The sequence below is a fragment of the Electrona antarctica genome, assembly GCF_951216825.1.
Source record: "Electrona antarctica genome assembly, chromosome: 23".
Taxonomy (NCBI): domain Eukaryota; kingdom Metazoa; phylum Chordata; class Actinopteri; order Myctophiformes; family Myctophidae; genus Electrona; species Electrona antarctica.
This window is the reverse complement of record NC_136804.1, coordinates 15,473,277-15,491,463: the sequence shown is the minus strand read 5'-3', so window position 1 is coordinate 15,491,463 and position 18,187 is coordinate 15,473,277. Positions and strand designations below refer to the sequence as shown.

General features: G+C 44.5%; 1 protein-coding gene across 5 annotated transcripts in view; it reads left to right on the top strand.

The window, feature by feature from the left end:
- The window catches only part of pacsin2 (protein kinase C and casein kinase substrate in neurons 2), a 42,943-nt gene that overhangs the window by 5,032 nt on the left and 19,724 nt on the right, over nucleotides 1–18,187 (top strand). For all 5 annotated transcript variants that reach the window (XM_079494689.1, XM_079494690.1, XM_079494686.1 and 2 more), the window contains 3 exons: nucleotides 11,840–11,931; nucleotides 12,054–12,210; nucleotides 14,988–15,223. In XM_079494689.1, the coding sequence (XP_079350815.1) occupies nucleotides 11,875–11,931; nucleotides 12,054–12,210; nucleotides 14,988–15,223 (450 nt within the window). In that variant the 5' untranslated portion in view covers nucleotides 11,840–11,874. The remainder of the gene's footprint in view (nucleotides 1–11,839; nucleotides 11,932–12,053; nucleotides 12,211–14,987; nucleotides 15,224–18,187) is intronic.

Below are 18,187 nucleotides of genomic sequence, written 5' to 3'. Positions count from 1 at the left end.
CACGTTATGCAACTGCACCGTTTTCCTGTATTCCACCCGACAACCCATTTGTTACTCGTACCCATTTAACTCTCAAGAGTTAATGATCTATAAGGGTCCATTTGGTTACCAACTCTCTTATCATTTAGCTGGGGACCACCTGGAACCCCCTCAAGGACCACTGGTTGAAAACGACTGCTGTACTACATTAGACACTCACACAATTCTGAAGTTGTTCCCTTTAGCGAGGGATAACTAAATCACTGTAACCTGAATACCGACCCTGAGTCAGGACAGCCATGTCACCTCCTGATTTAACATGAGAGAGAAATATGACACATCGCCTCGCAGGGTGACTCGGCTTGCTGTGATCTGCCAAATTTCACAGCAGTGTTGCAAGTGTGCGACCGGGAGGGGTGGTGTAGGCTTGGGCAGTAGCAACAAGGTAATAAGTAAGTTTTATATACCAGGGTATTTAGTAGGGCTGTGAATCTCACGATTCGATTCCGATTCTTGGGGTCACGATTTTATAAAAAATGGATTATTTCAAAACGATTCTCTATTCAATTCCAATTCTTGGGGGTTCCCAATAATTTTGTTCTAGACTTTAACAACCAAGTCTAGCCCAGTAACAATATATATAATACCAGAGAGGGTCGTGTAAAAATTCTTGGCTATGATGGTATCTTAGATTAGGTGTAGTTCTATTTGATGCAGAAACACAACATTGCCTTGATGTAACTAAGTAATATTAACGAGTGTCAACAAGGGTCAGCTGCATGACAGTGACACACACACACACACACACACACACACACACACACACACACCCCTCAGCTGTGCTGAACTGAAGTGACTGGGGTCACTTGAATATGACTGAAGACATGATAATGTTTAATGTGATTATGGTAAGCTTACATTTCATATCACAAACATCATATAGTAAAAACTGTAACTAACCAGAAATTATGAATAGATTTTGAATAGTTTATAAAGAGAATCGTGATTCTAACTCAAAACAATTTATTTTTGACCCCCCCTACCCTAGTATTTTGGAATCCTGAAGGTATGGTAATTTTCAATACTGTCAAAGAATACAGACATGGAATAATGCAAAATGCTAATATTGTCACATATAACTTTATCTTGAGATTACTTCTGCTACAGTACTCACTTCTATAGCCAGTAGCCACCCACACTACGTCTGTTCAGCTCACTTAGGTGTAATTCTCGCCGCAACATCAAGTCTGTGCCATCCAGCAATGTGTGTTCTGAATCTATGGAAGAAGAACTGTGCTTTATTTCCTGTCTATTCATGATTAATCTATGGGCCATAACTATTTAATCACATGAATCCTAGCAACAACACTTTCTATGCAGACAGCAGCCATATTAGCAAGTAATTGGGCTGCTTCCTTTGATGACTGATGAGTCTGATGACTCTGAGGCCGATATTTATCTATGCAGATGTCAGCAAAAAGAGGAGGCTGGAGATGTACAGTATGACGTGAATGTGACAACACACTGGTTGTGTGGTGAGAGACCGGCGTTGTGAGCGCATTGTATAGATGTGCTATTCTTTCACATGACGCTGACTGTCATATGATGAAGTTTATAAATCAGCGTGGCCAGTCGAATGGATAGGGCACCTACTTTACCCCATGGGCTCGAATGCCTTTATCGTCTCCCAGTCAGTACTATTTGTTGCATGTCACTCCCGTACTCTCTACCAGTTTCCTGTAATTAACTGTATGTCAATGTCAATATGGTTTGAAAGCTCGGGTTCGAGTCCCGATCCCGACGACCTTTGCTGCGTCTCACCCCCCCATCTTTCTCCCCGTTTCCTGTGACACTACTTACTGTCTACATATCAATAAAGGCACAAGGTTCTGTGTCAGACCTTCATCTCACTCTGTCTGTCTCTCTTTCATACACACACGCGCACCGCACGCACACACTCACACACAGACAGACTATCCCTTGCCCTCTCATGGTATTTTTACAACTGTTTTGCAACAACAAACAGCTCAAAGGAAGCCAGACATGACTGTGCCTGTCAGCTGTGGATGATCTCAGCTCTGTGTGTGTGTGTGTGTGTGTGTGTGTGTGTGTGTTCTCACTGTGTGTGCGTGCCTGCGTGTGTGCCTCCCTCCCCATACATGGCTTCCTGTTCCAGAGCTCTCCTGTCATCTACATCAGTGCTTCTCAACCTGTGAGTCTGTCTGTACCCCCAGGGGGTGGCACCACCCCCCTGTACCCCCAGGGGGTGGCACCACCCCCCTGTACCCCCAGGGGGTGGCACCACCCCCCTGTACCCCCAGGGGGTGGCACCACCCCCCCACATGATTTTGGGCGGGTCCCCAGATGAAAGTGACAATCATTCCTGGCCAATAAGACAAATATGTCTTAATACATTATAATTGCCCTTTATAATTAAAATCTACAATTCTACTAATTTATTTTAGAAATAGATCATCTTTCACTCCACAGGACTGCTTCCGTCCCAGGTTGACAATGTCATATGCCCATGTGTGGTCTAGCCCTATGGAATCCATATGCTAATAAAAAGTTTTTATTAGCATACGGATTTCATATATTCCATAGGGCTGGACTGGACCATTTAAGGCATATTTGTTTTATTTAGCCAGGGATGCTTTTAAGGACTTTGAAGACCTTTTCAATACCAAAAGAAAAAAAACTATACTACCGGTATACTATTAAAAACAATTTGGCCAATGTTGGTCAACATTGGCCAAATTGTCAAATAATATAAGAAAGAGGCAGAAATTGAGCTATATTCACAATATTTATCCGTGGAACAAACTACATGCAATGCCTCAACTCCTACATTTCAAGTGCTTGTTAGGGTGGGGAGTCCCCAGACCCCAGTTCACATATAGGATTATTTTGGACTGTCTCGGCCTGAACATTTTTGAGAACCACCACTGATCTACATAACCCATGACTCTTGCTTGGTGTAGAGGAAGGGGGGAAAGGGGATAGACCCCTGGGGGACTCCGGTCAATGAAGTATACAGGGTTGTTAAGTGTTAAGTGTTAAGTGGAGGCCCTACATGTTGCATGCTGTGCCTGCTCCTCAGATCCCTTCTCCAGTGCCTTGTCTCTCCAAGCCCATTAAGATCTGGAACGCATCTGTGTCGCCTTAGATTTTAACCACCTCAGCATTATTTCAAACTTTAGGTGTTAGCTGAAAAATTGCAGATCTACAAGCATGTGGCGTGGCACCGAGTGCTGAGCTACTAGCTTGTAGATCTGTTATTTTTGAAAAATCGTGAAAATGTGTGTCAATCGTCTTTCACAGCAAATGTTTGTAACTCATATCTTTGCTTATGGGGGGGTCCCTGGAACAACATATTGTCAGATGGGGGTTGGTGGGCCAATTTCATATAATTGTTGGGGTCGTCAGTCCTTGACATGAAATTGTTAGAGAATCACTTATAAAGAAACATAGGTGTTTTCAAAAAACTGTCATGATTTAGAAGACATTTGTATAATCGGGTCTCTCAGGTCTCAATGGGTTAGTCCCTCCCTGGCCCCAGCTGTTGTCTCTCCTAGTCCCTGGCCCCAGCTGTTGTCTCTCCTAGTCCCTGGCCCCAGCTGTTGTCTCTCCTAGTCCCTGGCCCCATGCACTGTCTCTCCTAGTCCCTGGCCCCATGCACTGTCTCTCCTAGTCCCTGGCCCCAGCTGTTGTCTCTCCTAGTCCCTGGCCCCATGCGCTGTCTCTCCTAGTCCCTGGCCCCATGCGCTGTCTCTCCTAGTCCCTGGTCCCATGCGCTGTCTCTCCTAGTCCCTGGCCCCATGCGCTGTCTCTCCTAGTCCCTGGCCCCATGCGCTGTCTCTCCTAGTCCCTGGCCCCATGTGCTGTCTCTCCTAGTCCCTGGCCCCATGTGCTGTCTCTCCTAGTCCCTGGCCCCAGCTGTTGTCTCTCCTAGTCCCTGGCCCTAGCTGTTGCCTCTCCTAGTCCCTGGCCCCAGCTGTTGTCTCTCCTAGTCCCTGGCCCTAGCTGTTGCCTCTCCTAGTCCCTGGACCCAGCTCTTGTCTCTCCTAGTCCCTGGCCCTAGCTGTTGTCTCTCCTAGTCCATGGCCCTAGCTGTTGCCTCTCCTAGTCCCTGGCCCTAGCTGTTGTCTCTCCTAGTCCCTGGCCCCATGTGCTGTCTCTCCTAGTCCCTGGCCCCAGCTGTTGTCTCTCCTAGTCCCTGGCCCTAGCTGTTGCCTCTCCTAGTCCCTGGCCCTAGCTGTTGTCTCTCCTAGTCCCTGGCCCCATGTGCTGTCTCTCCTAGTCCCTGGCCCCAGCTGTTGTCTCTCCTAGTCCCTGGCCCCAGCTGTTGTCTCTGCTAGTCCCTGGCCCCAGCTGTTGTCTCTCCTAGTCCCTGGCCCCAGCTGTTGTAAAGGTCAGTGGCGTCTCATGTGCAGTTCGATCATGACTCAAGTCTTCTCCATCTCAACACAGCACACACAGAGAGACAGCACTCTGCTCATGTGCTTTCAATAAACGACTGGCTTATCACTGTGTCTTCTTGCTATCTGTCTTTCTCCCTCTCGCTCTCTCTCGCTCTCTCTCTCTCTCTCTCCATCTCCCCCCCACTCTCTCTCTCTCTCTCTCTCTGTTTCCTGTGCAGCTGCTCTCGACATTTATATGCAGCTCATCACTTGATCTCCATCCACCCATGTATGTTAATCAGCAAATTAATTCTCTCAATTATCGTTGCTCCATAAAGCCTTACTCTGTTGCGAAACACTGCAGTAAGTTTGACCTGCATGTCACAGCAAAACTTAGTCGCAGATTTGTGTGTGTTTCCCCCCCCCCCCCCCCCCCCCTCCCAGTCAAAGTTGTAGCAAAACATTTACTGTTGGATACAGAACATATGGTGGGGAGCTAGCTTGCATTGCCGTGTCTGGCATTTCTCAACATGGCAGGGCAAGCCTGTAATAGCCATCTTCTTCAGTTCGGGTGATTTTCCTATTTACTAGAGTCTGACGCAGGCTTTAAGCCAGGTCTTGTTCTGTGCTAGTGTGTATGCCAGCTTTTAGTTTTATCTTGAGGCTAGAGTCAGATCTTGTGTCTGTGCTGAATTCCTGAATGTTTGGTACACTCACTAATCAGACCTGAGATGGATATTGCTGCTGTTATTTGATTACATAATCAACCGGCCATGTGCTGCAAGAATGTACATTCAGCCAAGAATGGACAGAAAATGTCTTCAGTTTGTGTAATGGTGCGGAAACATGTGCACAGTGATTGAGGCTTTGCTCTCATGCAGAGTCAGTGCATGTGAGAGTCAGTGTTCCCTCATATTTAGCTTAAAGGGTTTATGACATAGAAATCTGTTTTTAATCAGTTTTTTCTTGTGCTTCTCTGGACCTACTGTATATACAGTTTCTGCATTTGTTAGCTGGCATTGTATTTCACATTATTATTGTTTTCTTATGTTGGTCAGGTTTGAATATTTTTTACTTAACCCCCCGCCTTAGGTCGTACTAGTCCAATGAAATATTTACATTGCATTCGTATTTTTCAAAATGTAATATATTGAGTATTGTCAAGTTTGTCAACCGTGTGGCTCTGCTATAAACCACTGGTGTAACTATGTACTGTATTTAAGTACAATTTGGAGGTATTTGTACTTTGAGTATTTCCAGTGCTTTTTCTTCTACTCCACTACATCTCAGAGTCAAATATTGTACTTTTACTCCACTACACTACTGCGATGTGATGCATTGTGAGCTTGTAGATCGTCTATTTTCAAAAGATTTTTATACATTTTGAAAACTTGAAATGGGGAATTCTGCACAATGAGTACTTTCTACTTTTGGCAGAGAGTGCCCGTCGTTCCCACGAGTCGAGAGAGCACAACATGCTGTCACCATCACGTGATAACCCCGTCCCATTGGCTACTGTAAACACCAGTCAACATCCGTGATGTGTGTGAGTGTCCCCCGGCCGCACTAGCTGGCTGTTCTGTTTTCAGATCTAGAAGCAAAAAATGGCGTCTTTTAGTCATTTTCTGTTTAGTAAAGATCTGAAGAGATGTGGGGAGACCCAGGGATGTTACTGAACGAACATTCCTGCAATTACTTCATGTTTAACTAAAACGTATCACTAATCACATCCATTCGCATTCAGCAGTTGTAAATGATCATGAATCTACCTGAGTCTTTGTATCCCCATTCCCCATACTACTTTTAAGTGACCTGACGAAGATGTAACTGAAACATCGAAACGTTGTCGCTCTTTTACTTGCACCCTGATAATATAATAAGGGCTTAAACTGTTGAGTTGCTCCAATGCCTCCTTTTCTACTTTTAAGTGTTGTTTGTCCAGTCCATGGATCACATATAGATTTAACTTTGTCGTCCATGTTCTGTAGGTTGACAGAGTAGTGAGTGGACTTTTTAACTGTAGTCTAAAAGTCCAGGCATTGTTTACACTTGAGGGTCAAGCTATGTCAGTCAGTAGTCACACACTGACGTTGAGATATGCAGGTGTTTAGTTCTCATTGGCTGTTGGTTACGTCAGACCTGGCAGAGAGAGAGAGAGTCCTGTCAAGGGAATGCTCACTTGTTAGTGTTAGTGATATGGATTGTGTCTTGTGTGCAAGCTGCTGGCCTAAAGTAAGGAGCCTTTCTTTCTGTTCAATGGCCACACTAGGCAAGGCAAGTTGATGAAAGACTTGGGGCCCTATCTTGCTCGCCACCTTACCCTTTAACTTCTTCTTGCACGTAACTCGAGAACCGTTTGCCCACCGACTTCAATATCGACACACACGTTCCACACACCCACAGGGAGTGCAGTGACCGGTGTCGAGTCGGTCGGACCCACGGTTGTCCAGAACCTCCACAAAAGGCCTCTGCCCGGGCTCTGGACAGGGCCCCGCCCCCTGCCCATGCTCCATATATGCATGGCTCCATATATAGGAATAAAGGGACACAGAGAGACAGATACAGAAATATCAGAGGCTATAGGATTGGTTTCAAGGTGAAACGCTTATCTCAGTTTGTAGCACAATGCGTTACTGTGTGAACTCGGTTTGTTGTGGCTTCACATGTACTCTGTCTATTTAATGAATGTTTGATGTGGAGAAGCCGGTGTTTACAGGAGATATTAGCACACAGGCGCTATAGCAGTGATGACTGAATGGATGAAGAATGTGGACAGGTGGAAGAGAGGCGAGGGACACTGTGTGTGTGTGTGTGTGTGTGTGTGTGTGTGTGTGTGTGTGTGTGTGTGTGTGTGTGTGTGTGTGTGTGTGTGTGTGTGTGTGTGTGTGTGTGTGTGTGTGTGTGTGTGTGTGTGTGTGTGTGTGTGTGTGTGTGTGTGTGTGTGTGTGTGTGTGTGTGTGTGTACATTTTGCTGATATACAGAAAGAATACAAAAGGCATATTATATTCCTTAATCAAATATTTATTTGAGATACAGGGCCAGGCAATGGCATCTTTGTATGAGGAATACAATGATATGAAAAGTGCACTGTCTTGTCTGTCACACCAGATGGAAAAGCAGGCTACCACCAAGATGGGGGGGGATTTTTTTTAACCGGCCCACATGTGCGTTCCTCTGCCACGTGTGTGTGCACTGTGCAGACAGCATTACATTCACAGAAAACCGCCCAATGATAGAACCGTAGAATTTGATTAATTGTTAACATCCCTAACAGTGGAATATATCAGATAAGATAAACAGTAATAATCCAGTATGTTATTCTTGAGCGTTCGACTGTTTACTCCCTCTGCCCGAGTCCATTTGCAGCGCGTGTGACTCCCTTGTGAACATATTGTTAGCAGTCGTTTGGGGTTATTCCTTTTCAGAACGCCGTTAAGATGAAACACACAAAAGAGACGCTTGTCTCGCTGTTTGTTTGTGTCAGTTGTTGTTGCCCACAATGCATCCCTCTGTCAAAGCCCTGCCCTCGAGGGCATGTATGGGACTACTGACTGCCAGAGCCAACACACACACACACACACACACACACTCAAACCTACTACGCACGCACACACACATACATACAGACACTCACATACACTACACACACACAGCACAGTCTTAAGCCTCATCTAATGGTCTGTGAGTCAAACAAGCAGCCGAAACAGCCCAGTCAGTGTGGAGAGGAGAGGATGAGGAGAGGAATGAACGACGGGATGAATAGAAGAGGAGGCTTCCAAGGGAGGAGGAGGAGAGGAGAGGAGGGCAGACAGAGCGATGTCTGTCTGTTCCGCTGCGCTGATCGTCCAAAAGAAACGGAAGCGCCTCGCTGTGTGACTCTCTGTCTGTCTGTCTGTCTGTCTGTCTGTCTGTCTGTCTGTCTATCTTTCTGTGTCTCTCTGTCTCGCTTTATCGATGTCTGTTCTTCTCTGTCATGTCTCCGTCTTGCAATCTCTCTCTATCTCTGTCTCTCTCTCTCTCTGTCTCTCTCTCTCTCTCTCTCTCTCTCTCTCTCAATGATACACACATCACACCAAGGCCTTGGCAGCCAGCACACTGTCTGTGTGTGTGAGTGCGTGTGTGCGTGCGTGCGTGCACTCGATAGAGACTCCCACCTGCTGTCTACTCTACATTATCAAAAGATCTTTTTCAACAACGCACACACACAATCTCTGTCTGTCTCTCTCTTACTCTCCTGAACTATTTTTTCTCAGTTTTCCGCCTAATATGGTTGTGATCCGAGGCAGCAGTCCCAGTTCTGCAGAATGATAAATGAGAAGATAAGGTTGTCTAGCCTGTATGTTTGTTTTCAACACGTGATGCTTGAACATAAAGCAGCTTTCGAGGAGCCTGGTAGCTCAGCCGGTTAGTGCAGAGGTTCCCAAACCTTTAACATAAAGCAGCTTTTGGGGAGCCTGGTAGGACAGCCGGTTAGTGCAGGGGTTCCCAAACCTTTCGGGGAGCCTGGTAGCTCAGCCGGTTAGTGCAGGGGTTCCCAAACCTTTAACATAAAGCAGCTTTTGGGGAGCCTGGTAGGACAGCCGGTCAGTGCAGGGGTTCCCAAACCTTTAACATAAAGCAGCTTTCGGGAGCTTGGTAGGACAGCCGGTCAGTGCAGGGGTTCCCAAACCTTTCGGGGAGCCTGGTAGGACAGCCGGTCAGTGCAGGGGTTCCCAAACCTTTAACATAAAGCAGCTTTCGGGAGCTTGGTAGGACAGCCGGTCAGTGCAGGGGTTCCCAAACCTTTCGGGGAGCCTGGTAGGACAGCCGGTCAGTGCAGGGGTTCCCAAACCTTTCGGGGAGCCTGGTAGGACAGCCGGTTAGTGCAGGGGTTCCCAAACCTTTCGGGGAGCCTGGTAGGACAGCCGGTTAGTGCAGGGGTTCCCAAACCTTTCCATGACTAAATGGTGTGGTTCCCAAACCTTTTAGCCCGTGACCCAAAAGAGAAATTAAATTATACATTCCCCCGGGAAGTTGTGAGCTTGTAGATCGGCTATTTTCACTATACGTCTTCCAATTTATGGAATTTTCTTAGATTCTTCTTTTATTTATTAAAGAAATAACATGTTTTGGAAATGTTTTTTTTTTTAATGTTACAAAATGTTTTAAGCAAAAAAAAAATGAAGGGACCCATAAAAATGTCCGTGACCCACTCCCCTGCTCATACCTCCCTCCTGCTCACCTTGTTCACCCCTAACCAGAATGCAGCATGCGTCATGGAGGGGCCTGGCTGGGTGTGTGTCGTGCATTGATCATTTCCTTTGTTTTCAGTCAAGGAAAATATATTTGTCTCCTTTTGGTCCCAAGTCACCAATACATCCCTGTATTTTATGGATTCCCAAGATGTGAGAAATATTCACACACAAAACATAACTGGGTCAAGTGCAGTATTGCATGCGTGTGTGTGTGTGTGTGGGTGCATGTGTTGCGCACGCACGCACACGCCAATAGCAAGAGGGGCCAACTTTGCATTACTTCCTGTATCTGCGTGAAGGGGGCGGACACATTATTAGGAGACAGGAAGAATGTTGGCGTCTATTCATTTCCAATGGGAGAATAAACGTGAACACAGCTTCTGAACCTTTCCTTAACTCCATGGTCACTGAACTAAATACTGGACCCAATCATCACAAGGCACACAATATTTACAAGATATTCATACTAAAATGGCTTCTTTTAGCGAGACAAATCAGGAGAAAATCTACTTTGTTATCGACGTTTCTTTATCCCAGCAACAAACTCTCGTGAGATTTGAGAGTCCCGAAGAGTCTCTCTGTCCATCTGCAATTTGACGGACGACACATAGGGGGCTCTGGCCCCATATTTAAGATGAGAATATGTGAATGTAAATATTATAACGTGAAATGAATGGACATATTACAAGTGAAATAAAATGTGTGTTCCAATATTAATAATAATATATTTTTCCATAACTGTCTTAGACTCTTGGTTGATGGGGGCTGATTTCCGTTGTCAGTGTTGTTGAACTTGTCAGCCTGGGAGAGGGAGGGTGGTGGGAAGGTCAGGGAGAAGCAAACCACACCTACTTTATTTAGGAGACCATTTTTAGGCTTTGTGTACCATTTCGCCTCTAGTGGCTCCAATGAAGATCGCCCATCTTTATAAATTAATAATCTTTGCGCACACACATAAGCGGTGTACCGATTGAAGAGGTCACACACATAAGCGGTGTACCGATTGGAGAGGTCACACACATAAGTGGTGTACCGATTGAAGAGGTCACACACATAAGTGGTGTACCGATTGAAGAGGTCACACACATAAGTGGTGTACCGATTGAAGTGGTCACACACATAAGCGGTGTACCGATTGAAGAGGTCACACACATAAGCGGTGTACCGATTGAAGAGGTCACACCTGGCCTGAGTTAAACTTATAGGACTCGGAGAGCTACAGTAGGTGTAACTAGTATGCACCTGTTGTGCGTTGACGTAATTGATGCATCCCTAGTATTCACATTACAACCGTCACATGGTCAGCAGTATAACATTAACTACACAACAGAAATGTTAGCCGTCATTAGAGTCCAGCAGTAACACTGTGCAGTGATATGTGACAGCCAGCTGTGCGTCCGACTGCTCCGGCACGACTCTTGAACTACCGTAACAAGATAGTGAGACATGACGGAGCACAGTGAGATGTGATAATCTTGTCCTTTCCGTCAGAGCAAAATCGTCGTTCGTTTCTTGTTTGGTTTGCAACTATAGCAGTTAAATTATTGGTGATCGTTCTGTCGATTACTTCTCTGATAAATCGAATAAGAATCTTCTAAAATGTTTGTATATCATCAACAACTGTTTTGTTGATATACAAGTATTCATGCAACACATTGTGAGCTTATGGATCATCTATTTTCGAAATATGTGTTGCCTAACGGTTTAACATACTAAAAAAACAAAAAAACATGTTCTGATTTCAAAAGACAGACGGGAAACCCACATGCATGAGATGCAATTAATGAATGACCAACAAAACATATATCGGAGCGCTCTGTGACATCAACACCAGAGCACTCTGAAATGTGTGAAGATTCTCTGAACACATTTCCGAACGCACCCTTAAAGTCCTCTGGTGAGGTAATTTGGTATGAGGTGTATCCTGGAAGGTATGGCATCATGTGTTTGTTTTGTTGTGCCAGGCATTAATGGACTCTCTCTCTCTCTCGTGTGTGTGTGTGTGTGTGTGTGTGTGTGTGTGTGTGTGTGTGTGTGTGTGTGTGTGTGTGTGTGTGTGTGTGTGTGTGTGTGTGTGTGTGTGTGTGTGTGTGTGTGTGTGTGTGTGTGTGTGTGTGTGTGTGTGTGTGTGTGTGTGTGTGTGTGTGTGTGTGTGTGTGTGTGTGTGTGTGTGTGTGTGTGTGTGTGTGTGTGTGTGTGTGTGTGTGTGTGTTCTCTCTTCCCAGGCCCTACAGTCTTAGGGTAACATAGGGCAACAACAATGTCAGGCTCCTGTGATGGCTCCATGATCGACGTCTCCAGCGACAGCTTCTGGGAGGTAGAACAGTCAGACACACACACACACACACACTATATTCATTTACTTTGCCCACGCTAACATCTGTTCTTTCTTGTCTGTCTATCCGTCGGTCTGTTTTTCCTTGTATGTCTGTCTGTCAGGTGGGTAATTACAAGCGGACAGTGAAGCGCGTGGACGATGGCAACCGCCTGTGCAATGACCTGATGAGCTGCCTGCACGAGCGAGCACGCATCGAGAAATCCTACGCACAGCAGCTCACAGAGTGGGCCAAGCGCTGGAGACAACTCATAGACAAAGGTAGGCTATGCACGCACACAGACTCAAAGATGGTTTCATTTCATCTCCATTTAAACTTATATTCTGTTCCCTAGATCAGGGGTTCCCAAACTTTTTTTGACCCAGGTACCCCTTGGGGGGGAAGAATTCTTTCCAGGCACCCCCTCATCCTCGCAACACCGATAAGCATATTTGCAACCTTACATTTAGATGCCATTGGAACTATTTGTATTAAAACTTTTCAATCGAAGTCACAACACATTTTCACAACATTTATTTAACCCATTCTGTACGGGAACCCCTTTTGGTGTTTTAACTAAGCATTATGTTATACTTTAGCTATTGAAAAATAGCAGATCTACAAGCTCATAGCGCGCCACCGAGTGGCGCGCTACGAGCTTGTAGGTCTGCTATTTTTGAAAAATCTTAAAAATGCGGCACAAATCTCTGAATATATGTTCTTTCAGAGCGAACGTTTTTTTTTTATTTCGACGTCAGGCCTAAATAAATGTAGACCTATTTGACAGTGCAGAAACATAATTGCCTTCCTTGATGCATCAATAGCGTCAACGACCATCAGCTGGTCACAGTCACAGACACTCAGCACTGACAGCACTGACCCCCTGGCTATGCATCCCCACTTTGGGAACCACTGCCCTAGATAGTACCAAATAAAAAAGCCTTGTACATCAGCTGTTATCTTTGCTAATATCCTGTAGTTGTTAAGGTTATAAAAAATACGCCTTTTGGCAATCCTGGGAAATTATCTTGCGGACTCCTCTCTCCTAGACCGACCCACTACTAAATTGTTTGATGACAGCTAACGTAGTTGACACTAAATTGTTTTATGACAGCTAATGTGGTTTACACTAAATTGTTTGACAGCTAATTTAGTTGGCTTATAGTTTTACTACATTTTGTAAACATTTTGCCTCGACGAGCCTGGGACACCAGGTTGAAAATGGTCAACTAATCAACAGCTGACCAGGTGTGTCAGCAGCACAGCATGTGTTTTGACAGTTGTCACCCAGCAATGAGTGCTTGGATGAATCCATGTATAGCACAAGGTTTCCCCTGGCTTCTAAACAGGCTCAGTTGGTAGGAGATGATCATTTTTTGGGGAAGTTATTTTTAAGACTTGTGAGCTCATAGAACCTTTAGCTGAGTCAGCTATGTTTTGCTAACAGATCATTAGTGGTCGTGAGGCCGTGAGCTGAAGCACCTTGATTCTAACATTGCCATGTGGGAAAATAGTTCTTACTTATTTTATGATGTTTTATCATCACAGCTAAATATAAATAATCAGCAAGCCAAGAGTTGGCCACATGTTGGACTCTATGGAATCGAAAAGACTGAAATCTGTTGTGGCGACTGACAACTTTAATCCATTGTTTCAACACTGTGAAGTCAGCGTTGTGAGCTTGTAGATCAGATATTTTTGAATTTTATGTTTTAGAGAATCTTGATAAAATAAAATGTTTCAATTTGATTACAATAGTTTTTTCTTTTGTTTTGACAAAATATCGGTCAAAACATCACTAATCTGTAAATGGTAATTGGTGCATTTATATAGCGCTTTCATCCAAAGCGCTTGAAATAGATTGTGTGCATTACATTCACCCATTCACACAGACATTCATACAACCTACTCATCAGGAGCAATTAGGTGTTCAGGGTCTTGCTCAATGACACTTTGACACTTTGAAGCCCGCGGGATCGAACTGGGAACCTCGCGGTTCCCATCCGGCTGTTCTACCGGCCACTCTACCCCTGTGGTCTAGGATGGGCATCTGACCCGGCATCTGGCATCGGTCAGGCCTCTAATCCGAGCCTTGATTTTCTCACACCAGCTCAATACAACCTTTAGCTGAGTCAGCGGGAGGGGAGTTGGTAACAGGTGATTAGTGGTGTCTGACCTGAAACACCTTCACACCACAGAGCAGAACACATGGGTGGAGTGACTGACCCATGGCTTTCTGTCTGTGTGTTTACAGGCACGCCTCTCCACTTCCCCAAATTGCACACTAACCTGTACAAAGTGCACGTGTGTGCACAAACCCACATCCCTCATTACTCTGTGACTTTTGTTCAACTTCTACAGTTGACATGCTCTGTAGGCAGATTGGGACTCTCTCAAAATAGGGATACATTATTAACTATTTATTTTATCAAGTTCATGATAACAGATATTTCGAAATCAATTAGTTCGAATAACCCATTAAGACCTGAGGTCGATTCTTCAAAATTAATGTCCTGAAAAGAAGTGTGTGTGTGTGTGTGTGTGTGTGTGTGTGTGTGTGTGTGTGTGTGTGTGTGTGTGTGTGTGTGTGTGTGTGTGTGTGTGTGTGTGTGTGTGTGTGTGTGTGTGTGTGTGTGTGTGTGTGTGTGTGTGTGTGTGTGTGTGTGTGTGTGTGTGTGTGTGTGTGTGTTTGTGGTTGGTTGGTTGGTTGGTTGGTTGGTTCTCAAAAATGTCCATATCAAGGAGCCCCACAATTATATATATTTGGCCGCCGATGCCCATCTCAAAGTATGTTGTTCCAGGGACCCCCCAGAAGCCAAGATTGGAGTTAAAAACATGTGCTGTGAAAGAATATTATATTCAAAGATTTGCACTCATTTTCACGATTTTTCAAGAAATAGCAGATCTACAAGCTAGGCATTCGGTGCGGCACTATGAGCTTGTAGACCTGCTATTTTTCAATAGCCAAAGTTTTAAATAATGTTTTAAACTGGTTAGAAAGCTATGGTGACACAGATGCGTTCCAGGTCTTAACTGTTTTATTATGCCTTCTTTGCAGGTCCACAGTATGGCTCGTTGGAGCGAGCGTGGTCCGCCCTGTGCACGGAGGCGGAGAAGGTGAGCGAGCTGCACATGGAGGTGAAGGCGTCGCTCATGGGCGAGGACTACGAGAAGGCGAAGAACTGGCAGAAGGACGCCTTCCACAAGCAGATGATCGGAGGCTTCAAGGAGACCAAGGAGGCCGACGACGGCTTCCGCAAAGCACAGAAACCCTGGGCCAAGAAGCTCCGAGAGGTCAGCGTTGATGCAGCGCGTGCACACACACACACACACACACACACACACACACACACACACACACACTCACACCTCATCTACACCAGGGGTTCCCAAGTATGTGTAGCACTGGTGGTACTGGTAGCCCCCCTCTTGTGGTACACAGAGGAGTCTCCACAAAAAAGGAGAAACAAGAAAAAAAGTGGAATGAAATATTTATATTACTACAGGTAGTAGTAGTCGTAGATAATAGAACATCTGAGGACGGATTAATCACATTAGAAATATCATCAGTTGTGCTGATTGGTGATTAGAACTGACTGAGTTTCGTCAAAAACGTGCTCCTGTATTTTAACTAAATAAATACATAATACATTTGATTTTTTATGGTGGTACATGGAGAGCCAAATATTTTCTCAGGTGGTACTTAGGTGGGAACCAATGATCTACGCTGCCAGCGATGCGAGCAAACTATGAAATGTCATTAGAATAGTAAGAATACACGTTTTTCCCGCTGGGGACGCTCAAAATCTGTCTTAGCCATGAAAATGACATTAAGAATGTCCCCCCTAAGGTCGATTTTGACAAGGATAGTCACACACACACACACTTACAAGGATACTATAGTAACACACATACACACACGTGAAAATCTATGTCAGCATGCGGGTTATGATTGCCAGCTAACATAATGATCTTTGCATGAATGACTTTTACCTGGGTGATTAGTGCTGTCGTGGTCAGCCGTTTCACCCTTCAGGGACCTCGCGGTTGTTCATGTTTCTTTTCTTTCAGCCCTATGACTACCGCTTTGACAAACAACAGATCGCAGCACTATTTTAGCATGGAGTGCCATTATTACATGAGAAGACAATTATTATTCATTTACCACTTTCACCTTGGCTTTGTTTATTTTATAGGCAAGACGATTTCAAAATGTGTCAAAAGAAATATCAGATTGGCTATTTTCAAATAGCCACATTATTAGAATAGGGCTTCAGTGGTTTAAAGCCTTCAAATATGCACCCTTTGTAGTGTTTTAAGCACTTAACCCATTCTGTACGGAAACCCCTTTTAGTGTTTTAAGCATTATGCTATACTTTAGCTATTGAAAAAAAAATATAGCAGATCTTATAGTGTCAGGATTTAGAAGAAATTTGTAGAATTGTCCTCAGGTCTAAACAGGTTAAACACTATCGTTGCAGAATACTACTTGAAGTAAGTATTTTTGAACCGAAATAGGGAATCGGAACAACAGGTGATGATTAGCTCCCTTGCAGTCTCATCTACTAAGACGTTAAATGAATGAATCAATAGCACAATGTTGTTCTATGAATTTTGCCGCCACATTAGGAACCGGAATCGATAAGCAGAACCGGAATCGGCCAATCTACAACCTCAAAATACGATGTGCATTTGCTATTCGTTTTCATTTTTTTATTTGATTCCTGTAAAGTATCAGTTTTGGACATATATACCCAACAGCAACTACAGTATATGCTTAGTTGACCAGAATTGCCCAGCTAGTGATCTATGCTAACTAACTACGCCCGTCCTTTTTTCCCTCTGTCCACTAAATGACTTTGAGCTTGTAGATCGGCTAGTTTCTATTTATTTTCCATTTTCTCATTGGCTATTTTCAGCAAAGGTCTGCCCCAGAATAGGGCTTTCAAGTTTCAACAAACACAGCTGGGTTGATTGTTCAGAGTGGTGGGCCTGGTGGTATCTGTTCCTCAGTCAGGCAGCTATGCTAGCATGTGGAACCTTGTCAAGGATAGGAAGTGGGTGGCAGGGCAGAAATGTGCTCGACAACCTAAATATAACCAGCCCAAACCAAACATCATGCTGTGCCAAACCAGCACACCGTTTCCCTGTAGCACCTGTTGGAGACAAAAGTCACATTTAAGTGTGTGGAGGTGGCCGATTTGTCATATTCCATGATTCCTGATTGCAAAAGACACTAAACATAAATAACAACACAATTAACAGTAACTCAAACACAAAACTATATTCTACAATCGAACACCCCCCATTCTAGTATTCCTACAATCCCACAAATCAACGTATTGTCTGTGCAATAACTTCCTCAATATTAATCCCTCAACTTCTTCAGATTCCACTCACCTCTCTCTCTCTCTCTCTCTCTCTCTCTCTCTCTCTCTCTCTCTCTCTCTCTCTCTCTCTCTCTCTCTCTCTTATTTTTTTAATTAATTACAATTTTTACCCCACGATTGTTTTCACCCATTGTCAATTGTAATATAATGTAATGTAATCCTGGACGCCAGTGCCCCTGCCATCCCATGGAGTGCAACGGGCTGACCTCATGCTTCCTTCTATGAATGAAGAGTCCAAGCTGCTTCTTTTCACCTGACAGGAGGTCACCCTGGCATCCCTATTTTGGGCATAGATACATTATGTACAAATATATACATTGTTTATGTACTTTATATTTTAGCTGCATGTTTACCAGATGTGTGACGTACGTGTGTATGTATGTGCGCACATGCGAGAAGTGAACACATGTCTGTCTGTCTGTACGTACACACACACACGTAGTATGTGTGCAGTGCACACGGGTAGCTCTTCGACATTCTGTGACTTCCTGTTTCTCTGCCGCACTTCCTGTGAGCGAAGTCACTGGGAGATGGTGACTTCCTAGTGTTGTTCTCGACACACACACAGTCACACACACACAGTCACACACACACACACACACACACACACACACACACACACACACGCTGGTCCAGTTTTTGTAGCCATAGCGATTTAGTGATTTATGAGACGAGGAAGAGGCCCAGTGGGGAAACAGGCTAATTAATTGTTCTAGAAAACAAGTAGGTGACGCTAATTGACGTTGGCACACGGTCAATAATACACAGTACATACACGTCTGTACAGTACACTAGTATTGCTATACTTGTGAGGACATCAACATTTTTTAGGACTCTGATTGCATGATTGCCATTACTAAAAAACGTT